Source organism: Cucurbita pepo, unplaced genomic scaffold (assembly GCF_002806865.2).
Source record: "Cucurbita pepo subsp. pepo cultivar mu-cu-16 unplaced genomic scaffold, ASM280686v2 Cp4.1_scaffold000252, whole genome shotgun sequence".
Taxonomy (NCBI): Eukaryota; Viridiplantae; Streptophyta; class Magnoliopsida; order Cucurbitales; family Cucurbitaceae; genus Cucurbita; species Cucurbita pepo.
In genome coordinates this window covers 1-16,531 of record NW_019646503.1, presented here as the reverse complement: position 1 = coordinate 16,531, position 16,531 = coordinate 1, and the positions used below count along the sequence as shown (strand labels likewise).

At 37.0% G+C, this 16,531-nt stretch overlaps 3 protein-coding genes across 3 annotated transcripts; 2 read left to right on the top strand and 1 right to left on the bottom strand.

The window, feature by feature from the left end:
- The first annotated feature begins 4,196 nt into the window (after positions 1 to 4,196).
- Positions 4,197 to 5,070, top strand: LOC111784640. The gene has a single exon (XM_023665275.1). The coding sequence runs from the start codon at positions 4,453 to 4,455 to the stop codon at positions 4,753 to 4,755; it is 303 nt and encodes a 100-aa protein (XP_023521043.1). The 5' UTR covers positions 4,197 to 4,452; the 3' UTR covers positions 4,756 to 5,070.
- A 1,781-nt stretch (positions 5,071 to 6,851) lies between these two features.
- Positions 6,852 to 10,008, bottom strand: LOC111784649 (suppressor of disruption of TFIIS-like). The gene is made up of 8 exons (XM_023665286.1): positions 9,797 to 10,008; positions 9,641 to 9,706; positions 8,858 to 8,955; positions 8,732 to 8,769; positions 8,562 to 8,649; positions 7,346 to 7,609; positions 7,212 to 7,277; positions 6,852 to 7,103 (listed from the first exon to the last, which is right to left on the bottom strand). The coding sequence occupies exons 1-8, from the start codon at positions 9,858 to 9,860 to the stop codon at positions 6,945 to 6,947; spliced, it is 843 nt and encodes a 280-aa protein (XP_023521054.1). The 5' UTR covers positions 9,861 to 10,008; the 3' UTR covers positions 6,852 to 6,944.
- Positions 10,009 to 13,769: 3,761 nt separating this feature from the next.
- Positions 13,770 to 16,525, top strand: LOC111784639 (the record flags this gene model as incomplete). Its single annotated transcript, XM_023665274.1, has 9 exons — positions 13,770 to 14,064; positions 14,302 to 14,406; positions 14,501 to 14,566; positions 14,752 to 14,846; positions 14,932 to 14,969; positions 15,052 to 15,139; positions 15,251 to 15,526; positions 16,314 to 16,379; positions 16,457 to 16,525. Coding segments are annotated over exons 2-9 (759 nt in total), but the record flags the coding sequence as incomplete, so codon positions are not given.
- Positions 16,526 to 16,531: the final 6 nt, after the last annotated feature.

The window sequence follows — 16,531 nt, the reverse complement described above, 5'->3', positions numbered from 1 at the left end:
AGAAGGAGATCGAACAATGGTGGGGCAGGTGTTGAAGGAAAAATTTTAGGGTTGGGATTTTCTTTTCGTTTTCAATTGGGCTGATGGGCCTTTTATTAAAATTTATTTTTGTGTTCTAATGGGCTCTTGGGCTTTTTTCTTCCAAAATTAGCTTGTCTGATGGGCTTTTTATGCTTAGCCCATTGTTATATAAACATTTTGAAAAAAAGCTATGGAAATATTGAGTTCACCAAATATTGTTTTCGAGCTTTTCCTTTCCGGCTTCTTCTCAAAGTTTTAAAATACATCTACTATGGAGACTACGCTACGGACTGGCTCCGATATCATTTATGACCGTCCAAACCCACTGGTAGCAGATATTATCCGCTTTGGCTCTATACGTATCACTGTCACCCTCACAATTTTAAAACACATCAGTTAGGGAGAAATTTTCGCACTCTTATTAGGAATGTTTTGTTCCCCTTCCCAACTAATGTGGGATCTTACATGTGACCGAACGAATATTAAAGTATTGTTTACGATTAAATTTACCCTAACCTATTAACTTACAATGTTATATAATTTCTTAGTAAAAAATATATCTCTTAGCCACCTAGTTTAGCCTATATGTATGAGTTCTCTTGCTTGTTACGATAATATCCTCGGAGCTAGAGAATAAACTCGAGTTTATCTTATGTTAAACTTTTTCATAATTAATTTTACTTCATTAATCTGGTTGAATTTTAAAAGTCCTTAAATTTTTTCTCTTACAACCAACAGCCGACCGCTCTACCATTGAGCTACTGAGGAACAACGATAAATTAGGTTTCAGAGAATTCAATTCCCATTCTCAACCCATAATCAATATGAGCTCAAGGTTTCCTTCGTAACTCCCGGAACTTCTTCGTAGTAGCTCCATTCCATGCCTCATTTCATTCTTATTCTCAACTTGTTTTGAGATGACTAACTCATGTATCTAATATGATATTAGAGCTCATAAAGCCCAAACGTGTATTCCGTGAAGTTGAAGCATGGTAAACCCAAAGAAAACATGTTGAGGATTCCACATTGGAAAGACGAAGAAACTCATGAGTTATTTCACTCATTGCCAATTCATTTTGAAACGAAATATCGTATTCACCTAATATTAGTTTATGAGATCATCATTGATTGGAGAGGGGAACGAAACACTTTTTATAAGGTTGTAAAAACCTCTCCCTTACAAACACATTTTAAAAACTGTGAAGTTGATGGTATTCGTAACGAGCCAAAATGGACAATATTTACTATTGGTGGGCTTGGGCTGTGACAAATGGAATCAGAGCCCGACATGAGAAAGTGTGCCAGCAAGGATGTTAGGCCCCAAAGGGGTGGATTGTGAGATCTCACACTGGTTGGAGAGGAGAACGAAATATTTCTTATAAGAATGAGGAAACATTTCCCTAACAGACACGTTTTAAAAATCGTGAAACTGATGACGATATGTAACGAGCCAACGCAGATAGTATCCACTAATAGTGGGCTTAGGCTGTCACCGTCACAGTTAAAAGATGCCTAAGAAATATTCATGATTTGGGTATCGTAACGTAAATTCTAGAATATCTCTAACATGATTTGGAATCACATTTGCTATCATATTCATAAGCATCTAATTCAACAGCCTATCATATCAATTACAACATTGATATGTCCAAAACATGACCCAAGTTCAACCTTCTGGATTGTCATATATTCTCTCTAAGTAATGAAATATACAGAATTTGATCAAAAGCAAGGCAAAAAATGTGTATGAATCTAAAAGCTTGCATTGAAATCATAATCAAATAGATAAAATATTGATGAAAAATAAGATCCCAGCCCTTCATGTTCTATCCCTTCCTAATATTAACCTCACATGATTGCATGTGGGACACCCAAATACCCACTTTTCAGAGGCTCACATGATAAATAATCTAATAAATTTCAATCAAAATAATAATAATAATCAAACCCAACGGAGAAAGAAGAGAATAGAACAGAACAGAGAGATGTGTTTTGAGTTTTAACTGTAAAATCACAACACACCATGTGATCATTGCTTTGACCCATCAACTACTTTTCTTTGACCATTCAATCAAAGTCTAGTTAATGTCTCTCCTAATCCTCATATTCTTCAAACCCACTCAATCCATCGAGATCACGATAGGACGGTTTTATAATAATCACTCAACCTATCATTCATAATTACAATACGACGGTTTTATAATAATCACTCTCAACCTATCATCAATGATCAAAATATGACGGTCTCATAATAATCACTCAAGATCACAATATGACGGCCTCATAATAATCGGTTTGAATTTCATAACATGAACTATTGATTACAAATTTAACCTATTGAGATCACGATATAACAGCCTCATAATAATCACTCAACCTATCATCAATGATCACGATATGACAGCCTCCTAATAATCACTCAACCTATCGTCAATTATCACGATATGACGGTCTCATAATAATCACTCAATCTATTGTCAATGATCATGATATGACAGCCTCATAATAATCGATCTTAATTTTATAACATGAACTATTGATTATAAATTTGAAGTATTTCTAACAGCACTCAACGATAAGACGTTAACAACAACGTGTCCGACTCATCAAATAATTTATCAACCAAAACCCTATCTAACAGCACTCAACGATAAAATGTCAACAACAATGTGTCTAACTCACCAAATAATTTCTCAATCAAAACCCTAAGTGATAGCACTCAACGATAAAATGTCAACAACAATGTGTCTCACTCACCAAATAATTTCTCAACCAAAACCCTATCTAATAGCACTCAACGATAAAACGTTAACAACCATGTGTCCGACTAACCAAATAGTTTCTCAACCAAAACTCTATCTAACTACACTCAACGATAAAACGCTAACAGCAACGTGTTCGACCCATCAAATAATATCTCAACCAAAACCTGTTTATCTAAATTTCTTTAAAAATGGAGTTTCTTAAAGAATTCCTTGCCATTTTTGGGATGTTTGGACTTCAAAGTGAAGTTCAAACACAATGAAAGGCACAGCCATTAGAGAAGCTAAAAAGAAAGAACTTTGTTGGATAGGAGGGAAAATGGTGCAAGTAACAAAAGGACAGAGGGAAAGAAAAGGTTGAGTTATAGATCCCTTCTCTTCTAATAGGAACAAAAATGGGCAAATAATTGCATGTTTCCCCCTTCTGAATGAAAAAAGTGGCAAATTAAAGCCCTTATTCTGCAGATACCAACAATTTAAAAGGGGAAAAAGAAAAAGAATTTTGAAACAAAGCATTTGATCTATTTGTAGAATTTGAAGTGGGACTATGAGACACATACCTTCCACGTCATAAACAGCTAGCAAGCTGTCTCCTTTCCATTATTTCCTTCCACTTCCCCAGATTGAATGGATGCCTCTGTTTGTCTCTCTCTCTAACACATAGAAAAGAGAAGATCATAGATATATATATATATAAAATAGAGCAGCAGCAGCCACAGCAGCAGCATTCAGCACAGTACACAAAGAAGTGAGTCCAATGCAAAGAAAACGATAGATCTTCACAGTGGAAAAGGCTTGAAATCACTAAATTTTCCAGAGAGATGGAAAGAGCATCACTTTTAACACTTGCCCATGTCTGCAATATCAAATATTATCTCCCCTAGATGGGCACAAACTCCGCCACCCATCTTAATTTTTTCGATTAGACCGGCTATTTCATTGTTAACTCAAAGTGTTTGGTTGTAACCGCTCGAGCTCACCGTTAGTAAATATTGTCCGCTTTGGTTCGTTACGTATCGCCATCAGCCTCACAGTTTTTAAAACGTGTCTATTAGGGAGAAGTTTCCACATCTTTATAACGAATGGTTTGTTCCTCTCTCCAACCAATGTGGGATCTCACAATCCACTCCATCGGGGGCCAGCGTCCTCGCTGACACACCACCTGATATCTGGCTCTGATACTATTTGTAACACCTCAAGTCCACTATTAGTAGATACTGTTTGCTTTTGGCTTTCCCTTCCACCCTCAAGGTTTTAAAACGTGTCGGTTAGAGAGAGGTTTCCACACCCTTATAAGGAATGTTTCGGGGATCGTTCTCTACACTATCATTGATTATAATTTTAAGTTACTTTCTGTCTCATATATCAAATATGAAGGGTGAAAACCAATCAGCCACATCATAATGCCTCACTTGATAACTTCTCGCCTACAAAACTGACTAATAAAAAGGCCACAATGTCTTAATTGGGAGTAGAAGATGATCATTGAACAGTCTCTACCACCCACAAGCATCATGAAACCTCAATCATATGTTATTTAATTATACCGTATAATGCCCCGCTAGAATCCCACTCTTCTGCATCTCTTTCTCGCAATTCAACCCAACTATCACTCTCACAGGCATTTTCACAAACACCTTGCCCGCAGCCCCATCTGACCTCACATTAAATGGACGAGAAATGGAATCCATCAAAGAAGGAAGGTTCAGGAAGTAGTTACCACCATTCTTCATCGTTCATAAGGAGTGGCTCAACCTCCAAATCGCCATTGTTGCGATGTTCTTCACAGAAAAGCTTCCCAGCTTCCAATTCCAAGAGCCCCCACGATCTCCCTCGAAGTTACTCGCAGAAGAACTCTTCTTCCATAGGACGAAAGTACAGCAGCTTAGCCAAGGAACAGAAGGCCCGATTCTACATCATGAGACGCTGCGTTGCAATGCTCGTCTGTTGGCACAAACATGGCGATTCATAAGCAAAATAAAAACCCGCTTCAGAGATTTGATTTCTTCCCCTCCTTCACCCGACTCAGATCTTGAGATCCTTCGAGAAATTGATGTAAATTTTTCCGCAACCCCATCGAGAAGAAGGTATGAACTCTGTTCTCATCGATTAAACTAGATTCAAATTGTAATTACATTAATGAGTTGATGAACTAAATGCAATCCGCTTAGATAACATCAATCGATCCCCTCCTGAATTTCTTACGAGATTTCCTTTTCTTAATCCATAATTACAGTGTTCTAAACCCTTTTTCAATTAGAAGAATTAGATTGATCGGAACTTTCCACTAAGGATTCATACATGTATTTCTTCGAGAGAAAATTTTTAAAATATATTTGGTATTTAAATTCTTTGTTTCAAGAATAATATTTTAGTTTTCAGTTTTAATAATAATTTAAATTTATTTGTACTATTATTTAACTTAATTAAAAGATTTAAAAATTTTAATTTATTAATTAAAAAAAATTAATTTTTTATAAACATTTAAAATTTACAAATATGACAAAATAATTGAAATTGGAATTTTATTTTTCGTTAATTTGCAAAAGTATGAATTATATATCAAATTAAATATATTAATTATAAATCATATGAAGTACTTATATTAGATATATCTTAGTATACCAATATTCATATTCGGTATAGCATCGGTATATCAACGCCATAAACAAGTATATCAATGTTATTGATTCCTTCAATAATATAACAAACCAAGTATATTAATTATGAAACCCGAGTAAAAGAGTAGTACATGAATAAACCGAGACCATATCTGAGAGCATTCATGAGTATAGGATGACTAAGAAAGACTTAAAAAGTAAATGAAAGTTACTATCTATACAAACAAGGTGCACTTCTTTCTCAGTGGCTCAATAATACGTATGTGATGTTCCACATTGGTTCGAGAGGAGAACAAACCACCGTTTACAAGGGTGTGGAAATCTTCCCCTAACAGACGCGTTTTAAAACTTTGAGGGGGAAGCCCGAAAGGGGGAAGCCCGAAAGGGTAGGTGGATCTGGGTCGTTACAAATGGTATCAAAGCCAGACACTGGACGATATGTCAACCTTCTCGCTATTTCCTGAATGGGGTAGATACGAGGCGGTGTGCCAGTAAGGACGTTGGGATATGGGGGGTAGCCCAAAGAGGATAATATCTGCTAGCGGTGGATTTGGGTTGTTACAAATGGTATCAGAGTCAGACACCGGACGATGTGCCAACCTTCTCGCAGTTTCCCGAAGGGGGTAGATACGAGGCGGTGTGCCAGTAATAACGTTGGGATATGGGGGGTAGCCCAAAGAGGACAATATCTGCTAGCGAGGACGCTGGGCACTGAAAGAGGGTGGATTGTGATGTCCCACATTGGCTGAGGAGGAGAACAAACCACCCTTGGAAACCTTCCCTTCCCCAGCAAAAGCATTTTAAAGTCTTGGGGGAAGCCCAAGGAAGGAGGACGGTGGGCCCTAAAGGAGGGTGGATTGGGGTGTGGAAACCTTCCCCTAGCAGATCCATTTTAAAGTCTTGGGGGAAGCCCAAAGACACCTTCCCCGTAAACCTTCCCCTAGCAGACGCATTTTAAAATCGGTGTGGAAACTTTCCCCTAGCAGACCCATTTTAAAGTCTTGGGGGAAGCCCAAAGACACCTTCCCCGGAAACCTTCCTCACCTTCCCCTAGCAGAGGCATTTTAAAGTCTTGGGGGAAGCCCAAAGACACCTTCCCCGGAAACCTTCCCCTAGCAGACTTATTTTAAAATCTTGGGGGAAGCCCAAAGAGGGAGGACGCTGGCCCTGAAGGAAGGTGGATTGTGATGTCCCACCTTAGCAGAGGATAACAAACCACCTTCCCCTAGCAGACCCATTTTAAGGTCTTGGGGGAAGCCTAAAGAGGACAATATCTGCTAACGGTGGATCTGGATCGTTACAAGATACTTCATAACTAAGCGTGTTTTGCTCGGAGCAATTGTATGTCGAGCAGCCTTCTGATAATTTTTCTACGATGCAGAGAATGCAAGAGAATGTTGAAGGCATCAAGTATCGAATATAGATTTCAAATACTGGGTATGGATCATTACATTAATAGTATATCAACTTTATTAGAAATGGATGAATATAAGATCCAAAGTTGATAATTAGGGTAATAAAACACATATTAAGTTAGCAATTAAGCCATTACAATTGATGTCTCCAAAGCAATCTTTCCAGAAAGCCTTCTGTTCTTCATCTTCTCATCCACTTCCCACAGCTCTGGCAATGCTTCTCTTATATTATGAATGCTTTCCAGTGCATAATCCACTCCATTTCCTCTGTTTGATGATCCAACCTGCAAAACCCATTTCTTTGATTCTTAAATTTCTGTTTGGATTCCGAGAAAATTCTCCAATTTTCTCACTTTCCATGATTCTGCTCGAGAAAATGAGTATGAACTCACCAGCACTGTGTGGAGGCCAATGGATTTCCCTGTCTTTATGTTGCGGATGCTATCATCGAAGAAGAGCTGCAAAACCCATCATTTAAATCTCTGGTTTTACATTCAGAAAATGAGGTGAAAGGGAAGTTTCTTACTGTTCTTTTGGGGTCAATGTTGGCTATTTTGAGTGCTGATTCAAATGCATTTGGGGACGGTTTGCAGAGAATCGGTGTGGCGGGGAGCGGCGGAGGAGTGTCGTTGTCGATGTCGATGTCCCCGGTCGAGCTTTTTGAATCGGATTCAGAGCCATCATTAGAGGAGTTGAGAGTCTCAAAGCATATGATCCTATCAAAACAACCCTCCAAACCAAGCCTATTTAGAACTTTAGCAACATGAACATCGTCTGCGTTCGAGAAGATCTGTTTCATAGCCAAAACAACTTGTTAGGAATTACAGNAAGATCTGTTTCATAGCCAAAACAACTTGTTAGGAATTACAGATCTCCACGATAGTATGATATTGTCCACTTTGAGCATAAGCTCTCGTGGCTTTGTTTTGGGCTTCTCCATAATCATTCCCTAAATTAGTCAATGTGGGACTCCTTCCCAACAATCCTCTCCTCGAACAAAGTACACCATAGAGCCTCTAGTGAGGTCTATGTAGCCCTTGAATAGTCTCCCCTTAATCGAGGCTCGACTCCTTTCTCTGGAGCCCTCGAACAAAGTACACCCTTTGTTTGACATAGGAGTCACTTTTGACTACACTTTCGAGACTCACCTCCCCTAAGGTCTATGTAGCCCTTGAATAGCCTCCCCTTAATCGAGGCTCAACTCCTTGCTCTGGAGGCCTCAAACAAAGTACACCCTTTGTTCGACACAAGAGTCACTTGTGACTACACTTTCGAGACTCACCTCCCCTGAGGTCTTTGTAGCCCTCGAATAACCTCCCCTTAATCGAGGCTCGACTCCTTTCTTTGGAGCCCTCGAACAAAGTACACTACACCCTTTGTTCGACTCATGAGTCACTTTTGACTACACCTTCGAGACTCACCTCCCATGAGGTCTATTTAGCCCTCGAATAGCCTCCACTTAATCGAGACTCGACTCCTTCTCTAGAGTCTCGAACAAAGTACACCCTTTGTTCGATACATGAGTCACTTTTGACTACACCTTCGAGCTTCACAACTTCTTTGTTCGACATTTAAGGATTCTATTGACATGGCTAAATTAAGGGCATACCTCTGATACCATATTATGAATCACGACCCTCACTTTGAGTTGGGTTTTCCCAAAAAGCCTAATAACATGTTAAACTCGCTCGCTACGTATATATAAATTTGAAATTCGATCGACTCGGAAAGAAAGTTCTTACGACTTTGCGAATCGGCAAACTAAGCAAGAGAGCTCTAAGAACAGGATCGCGCTTGAGGTTATGATGTGGTAATCTTCCATGAACAAAGCTGCAAAAGAAGAATCAAAGAATCAATAACAATTTGATCCAAAAGGAGAAGAAGAAGTGAGACAAAAAGAGGATATGAGTACCTGTGATAGTGATCATTGTCAAACTCATAGCCAATAGCCTAAAAAACAACACAAAAAGTTTGAAACTTTGAAACAAATATCAACTGGGTTTGTGTAAATATGCATAAATTCGTTCAAAGATTGCACCTTAAGGCCAGCCATGGATGTCCCATAATTCCTGTACAGAAACTGGTTCATCTCAGCAACTCCATCTTTCTCTATCCCAAGCTGTTGAACCATGTACTCTGTCAAAAACAACGAAGAACGTGAGAAGGTTGAGGATTGTTGGAAGGGAGTCTCACGTTGGCTAATTAAGGTGTTGATCATAGGTTTATAAGTAAGGAATACATCTTCATTGGTACGAGCCATTTTAGGGAAACCAAAAGCAAAGCCACGAGAGCTTATGCTCATACTATTGTGGAGAGTTGTGATTCCTAACATGGTATTAGAGTCAATCCTCAAGTGACTCAAGTGTCGAACAAATGATGTACTAGGGCTCTAGAGAAGGAGTTGAGTCTCGATTAAGGGGAGGCTGTTCAAGGGCTCCATAGGTCTCATGGGAGGCTCTATGGTATACTTTGTTCGAACGGAGGATAAGTAAGGAATACATCTCCATTGGTATGACGCCTTTTAGGAAAGCCGAAAGCAAACCCATGAAACCTTATGCTCAAAGTGAACAATATCATACCATTCTAGAGCCGTGATTTCTAACATGGTATCAGAACCATACCTTTAACTTAGCCATATCAATAGAATCATCAAATGTCAAACAAAAAAGTTATGAGCCTCGAAGGAGTAGTTGAACAAAGGGTGTACTATGTTCGAGGACTCTAGAGAAGGAGTCGAGCCTTGATTAAGGGGAGGCTATTCGAGGGCTCCATAGGTCTCGGGGGAGGCTCGTTCGAGGGGGAAGAGACCGATAATACATACCTTCAATGTTTCTGGTGCATTGTTTTGACAAACCAGAAGTAAGAGGGTAAAGGGTATCATCAACATCTGCCAAATGAGAAGAACATAAACATGTTTAAGCTGAAATCTAAGCTCTTAGTGTCGTAATTATAGGGTTTTTGAAGCTATGGGGCTTACCAAAAAGAAGACACTCATATTTTTGGGGTCGAGATTGATGAGATTGCTGGTTTTTGCATTCCATTTTGAGCCTTAAAAAGGGTTCAAAACCACCGGAGAAAGAGAGCAAGGGACCAAAAATGGGCTTAAAAATGGTTCAAAACCACCAAAAATGGCCTGAAAAAGGGTTGAAAACCACCAAAAATGGGTGCAAAATGGATAGATGAATGAAGGAAGAGAGGAAATGGGTGAGTATAAATAGGGGAATTTGGTAGCAGAAATTGAGAGGAAAAGTCATTGGAAGACAATTCCATTGCTTAGAATGATACAAATTCTAGAAAATGGGGCCCAATTCCCACCCACCCTTTGATTGTATATAGCCTAATAAACATCACCATCTTTCTTTTTGACTCAGCAAATCAACATCACCCTTATTCACACCGTCTTTTTCATTTATTCGGTCTCTAAACTTTTAAAATAGTTTTTGAAAAAGCATCGCTACGGGAGATCTCAACGAGGAAGTTGGGTCCTAAAAGGGGTAGATTGTAAGGGTGTGGAAACCTCTTACTGGCAGACGCGTTTTAAAAATCTTGAGAGGAAGTCTAAAAATGACAATATATGCTAGCAATGGTTTAGGCTGTTACACGCTCTATACCCATGATTCAAATCGAAATTTAGAGTCTTGATTAAGTACCTGATGGTCCCAGTAGTCATTTACATCCCGAGCAACATAATCATGGATCCTTTTAGCATGTTTTGTCTTCAATCATATATTTTTTAGAAAAAGTTCATCCAAGTTTGCTTTAAACCAAACACACTTAATTTTGGACCGGAAAACAAGGTACACATTCAATATGCTTAGCTTGAAGCAATTTTACGTTGGTTATCCCTAGAAAGGACAAAATATGCTAAAAGAACTCGTGTTAGTTTGTGGGGATAGTCTTCAATCTTAGAAGCATTTCAAGACAAATAGGTAATTCTCGGGATCTTCAGGTACCGAATTCAGATTCTAACTTCTGGGTATGAAACGTTACATTATATAAGAACGATTTTCGAGTCATACGAGATTAGAGACCGAAACACGAACATTTTAAGGCCTTGGATGCCCTTTCACCATCAATCAATAAATACAAAATATTATATCATAGGAAAGATCATACTATATTATCTTTATCATGAAAGTGAAATATGGGATTTTTTTAATACCCAAAACCTAACTTACAATAGACAAACATCCTTAAGACAAAAAGATTTGATCCAAGTGTTCAAGTTTAGTGAATATCCTTCTTAAACTTGTCATTATATGGGACTTTTGTTTTTTTCGAAAAATATATAATAAAAATTTTTATTTCTTCTATTTCAACCACTATTTCGAGCCATATTTTGAATGCACGAGATGCTGTAGAAGGAAATGCTTCGTGTTGAGACTGAACTTAGGGATGATCAACCTACATAGTGTAAAAATAACAGATTAAACTGATGCAGTAAGTAAACTTACAATTGGAACGCTTACAGATTGTTTGATACTTGAACAACACGTTCTCTATGACCCTGTTTACGTAGAGTTTATCAGACATGTCAGGCATGTAGTGACGTCTCTGCTCATTATTGATAATTTTATATATTTATATAATATTAATGAAATAAAATAATTTTAATTGGGTATGTGAAAAATAATAAATTAATGAGATTTAAAGGAAGGCCTAGTCATATTAATTAAAATAATAGAGGGGCTGGTACAATTATTGAAATTACGTGGCAGAATGTTATTGGATGTTATCTTCCTTAATTTTAACTTTTTCTTTTTATAAATAAACGCGTTTCTCTCCTTTGTTATTCTAAATAAATAAAAAAATGTTTTATTTAAATAATTGAGAAAAAAATAGTTTTCTTTTTTTATAAAACTTTATATTTTTACGTTTGAAATTTAATAATTTCTGGCCGGTGTCGTGCTTTGATACCATTTGTAACAGTCTGATATTGTCCATTTTAATCCGTTACGTATCGTCGTTAGCCTCACAGTTTTAAAACGTGACTATTAGGAAGATATTTTCACAACCTTATAAGAAATAGTTCGTTCTCTCTCCTATCAATATGGAATCTTAGACTTCCAATCGTATAATATGTAAATATGACAAATATTTTAGCTATCGATTACAAATTTCACATAATAATTTGATTATAAAATAATTTTTTTTGTTCAGACGTACATTTATGTAATATTAATGATATTGTCATACGTATGATTTTCGTTAAATGCACTTTATGAATTATAATGAATTTTATTATAAAGTTGAAAGTCAAAACGAAAGCGCCAAACAAACATAAATGTCGCAGTAGTCATAATAACCATAGTTGTGGTCAAAACAATTCCCATTTAATTTTGAACTCAGCTCAAATAAGTTCATAACCCAACGATTTGGATTGGGTTGATCTGAGTTTTTCGAATCATCAGGTATTTTGAATTTCCTCATACTAAAATAGACTATTAAAAGTGTTAGATATCACATCGGTTGGAGAGTGGAACGAAACATTTCTAAAAATAGTGTGAAAACCTCTAACCGTAAGGCTGATGACGATACGTCATGGTCAAAGCAAACAATATCTACGAGCAGTGAGCTTGAGTCGTTAAAGTTTAAAAGTACAAGGATCAAAATAGAATGAATTTTGAAAATGGAAGGACCAAAACTAAAATTTAGAAACTCGGAATAGAACCAATTTGAAAGCTTGGGACCCAAATGAAACTTAGACGATGTTCGGGACACATGGCTAAATATGGACATTGTCTGTTGTTTTAATAACCTAGAATCATAAGTCACATGTTTTTGTTGGAAACGAATTGGTCTTTTTTTTTTATGGTTTGATGGTCATCCTTTTTCCATTCCAAAATTTCAAGCTCTCCTTTTTCAACCAAAAGGAGGCTTTTGTCTTTTTGAATTTTCTTAGTAGTTTCTTGTGTTCATACTTCTCGGTTTCTCTCTCCTTTCGGTACTCTTCTGAAGGCTTCAACGCGAGCAACCTCGACCACCAATATATCATTGTCTTCTTTTCAGTAAAGGCGTATGGTTTCCAAGTTTTCGACCTCGGTTTGGCTTAGCTCAGCTGAACCCATTTGATACTCATTTTTGTAACGACTCTAAATTTTAAACTTAACCTAAGGTCGCTAATGTACACATATCATGAACATTTAATGCAGAATTAACTCTATTGATTCTTTATAATAACATCAACGTTTAAACGTGTATGTTTCATTTAAAATATTATCTATTCTTTCACTTAAATGAATTAATTACTTCAATTAATACGGTCGATAAAAAAGTCAAATTTTGATATTAAATCTCGTTAGGATAGATTATTGAATTATCAAAAATTAATGGAACTACATCAATTTTAACTCAATTTTTTAATTTCATCCAATTGAATATTTACTCCAGATAAATGTTGCAATTTTAACCTTCAAATATTAATGTAAATGGACATTGGAGTTAAATTGTTTTTGTTGAAATTATGAATTTAAAAAAATAATAATGGTTAATTTATGAACTATTTTTTTTATGTGTGAAATTTTTTTATAATTGAAATTAATGAATTTATATAAAAAAAAATAATTATAATATTTTTTGTTGAAATATTTGTGGGAAAATTAGCGGAAATTAACTTAAAAGGTAAATTTAATGAAAAATTTATGATTCAGTTAAAAAAATTATTTATATTTTAAAAATATAATGGTTGTTGAGTTAAAAAATTGAGAGACAAATTTTTAGGTTAAATTAATAAAGAAACTCCTAAACTTTCAATAATATATATATAAAAAAAAAAAAAAAAAANATTAAATTAACCCGAAATTAGCGATCGGGAGTGATTTTAGATTTATTGATAAATAGAAATTAAATTTGAACAGTGACTAAAAATAGATTAAAACAAATAGTATTTAAACCATTTATTCACAAACTCCAAATTTCAAATAGTATTGATATAGACGTTGCTGATTCCCGAAGGAAAGCGTCCGCCCGCAGCGGCGCCGACCACCGCACAACCCTGCATTCATTGCGGCGGAGCGTTGTAATTGTCGTACTGTATTTTAATTAATGTGGCTTTGATTTCACTCACTTCCTCGACGACTGTTCATCAAAAGGCGTGAACAGAATTGAGAACGTGTCTGTACCTTATAAGCCCACGATATCTGATTGCATCGCTCCAGACTTTTTAGTTCCAATAACTTTTGTGCGTTTCAATTGATTTGCCTTATTCAGGCGAATTTCTTCACAGGCGGATCGAGTTTGATTATTGTGAGTATCGGATTCATTGTATTCGTTCATTGTTTGGCTCCATTTCCTGAATGCTTTGCTGGATCTCGGCTGTTTCATTCGTTGTTTCGTTTTACCATTTTTCTTGTTTAATTTCCTATCGGTCTGAGCTTTGTTGGATCTTAATCGCTTGATTGATGGAATGATATTTGTTTGTGATTCTTTTTGAGGATTTCATAAGTTTGAGATCTGTTTGATCTGTGATTTTGAGCATTGCAGATTAAGTATTTTGAGATTTGTCGGTTGTTGAAGTGTACCTGGAAATGGAGAATGGTGATCAGTTCACGCAGTTTTCTGATGCTAAATATGAATGTCTTCTCTTTGGTATTACATTTGGGGATTTTAATGTTTTCCTTTTCAATTTCAAAGTTGAGAGTGAATAGTTTTTGATAGCAAAGAATTATGTGTTTACTTTCAGATCTAGATGACACCCTTTATCCTTTAAATTCTGGTTTGTCAAAGGAAGTCTCCAAGAACATTCAAGGTTAGTTTGAATTTCCTTTCTCCTTTCCCCTAACATTTGGGGCTGATAGAGTTTAGGACAGTGTGGCTCTTCATATTTCTATGATGTTCTTCATTCTGATGTGAATTGACATGGGACAATGGAGTTTAGGTTATTTTTCTTGTTGTTTTATGGAATTGGATGAATTTTGTTACTTTTTCTTGTAGAATTTATGATTGAAAAGTTAGGCATTGAGGAGAACGTGCCTGAATTGTGCATTTCCTTGTACAAGATTTATGGGACAACACTGGCTGGTCTTAGAGTAAGTTAAAACATCACGGCCTTTTGCTTGATCTTTCTTCATAATGATTGGATTCTGTGTCATTGTCGTTTTATCGTGATTGCAGGCTATCGGTTATGACTTCGACTACGATGATTTCCATAGGTATCTACCTTTTGATATTCATTAGTGTTTATGTTTGAGAATTTTGAGTTATATTCATAATGTGTTCTGTTCTGTTCTGCAGTTTTGCTCATGGAAGGTTGCCTTATGATAGGCTCAAGCCTGACCCTGTATTAAGGAACCTTCTTCATAGCTTACCGATTCGAAAACTTGTAAGTAGCTTTATCGACATTCGTTACATGATTCGATGTCTTCTCGTGTTTCACCAAGTGATTTGATTGTTACGCTTTCTTTTCGGGTTTCTGTCTTACTTGTGAGCTCAGCTATTCACCAATGGTGATATGGCCCATGCAACTAGAGCGCTGCAGAGACTTGGGTTAGAGGACTGCTTTGAAGGGATTTTATGCTTTGAGACTTTGAATCCTAATAAGGAAACAGTTGTTGATGAGGCAGCAGGGTCTGTGGTTTTTGATATAGATCAGTTTATGAGCAGTCAAAACTCTGATATTGATCTGCCGAAGACACCAATCATCTGCAAACCATTTGAAGAGGCATATAAGCAAGTTTTCGAGATCGCCAATATCAACCCGCAAAAAACTGTAAGTGAAGAACAGATTAGAATTAACTTTAAATGAGCTTTTCCAACACTTTGTGTTACGGCCCAAGCCCAAGCCCACCTAGCAGATAGTCCACTTTTTGTTGACTTTTTTCTTCTCTCAAAGTGTAACGACCTACGGTCATGATTAGAAAGGAAAGGAGTCGAGCCTTGATTAAGGGGGAGTTTGTTCGAGGGGGGAGGTGTTGGATGAAAGTCCCACATCGGCTAATTGGCATACTATCTCCATTGGCATGAGGCCTTTTGGGGCAACCTAAAGCAACGCCATGAGAGCTCATGTTCAAAGTAGACAATATCTCAAAGCTATGAGAGCATATGTTCGAAGTGGACAATAATACCATTGTGAAGAGTCGCGTTCATATCATACCTTGGGCCTTTATGAAAAATGTTTCGTTCCACACCTTTATCAAGAACATTGCTCCATGACCCTTGTATGTTTCATTCTCCTCCCCAACCGATGTGTGATTGTAACGGCCCAAACCCACCGCTAGTCCTTCAAGGTTTTTAAAACGTGTCTACTTGGGAGCGTTTTCCACACATTAGTTTAGTTCTCCTCCCCAATTGATGTGAGATTGTAACGGCCCACTACTAGGTATGCCAAAATCATTCATTTTAAGAGCCTAATACATGAGCCAAGAATGAACTTGAGCCTTATAACTTTCAAAGCTTGCTACCTGACCATCAAGAACATTGCTTGATTGTTCAATAGTTGGCCTGATCTGTTATTTTCTTTTCACAATACTACACTCTTCCTACTGTCTTGTCTGCAGTTGTTCTTCGACGATAGCGTTCGTAATCTACAAGCCGGGAAGTCGGTGGGCCTTCATACAGTACTGGTAAGTGCAAATACGCCATTTCTTGTTCTTCAAAGCTTGTTGAACTGTTAAACATTCTGACCTCATCATGAATTCAGATTGGTAGTTCGCAACAAATAAACGGGGTGGATCATGCGTTCGAGAGCATCCATAACATCAGGGAAGGATTGCCC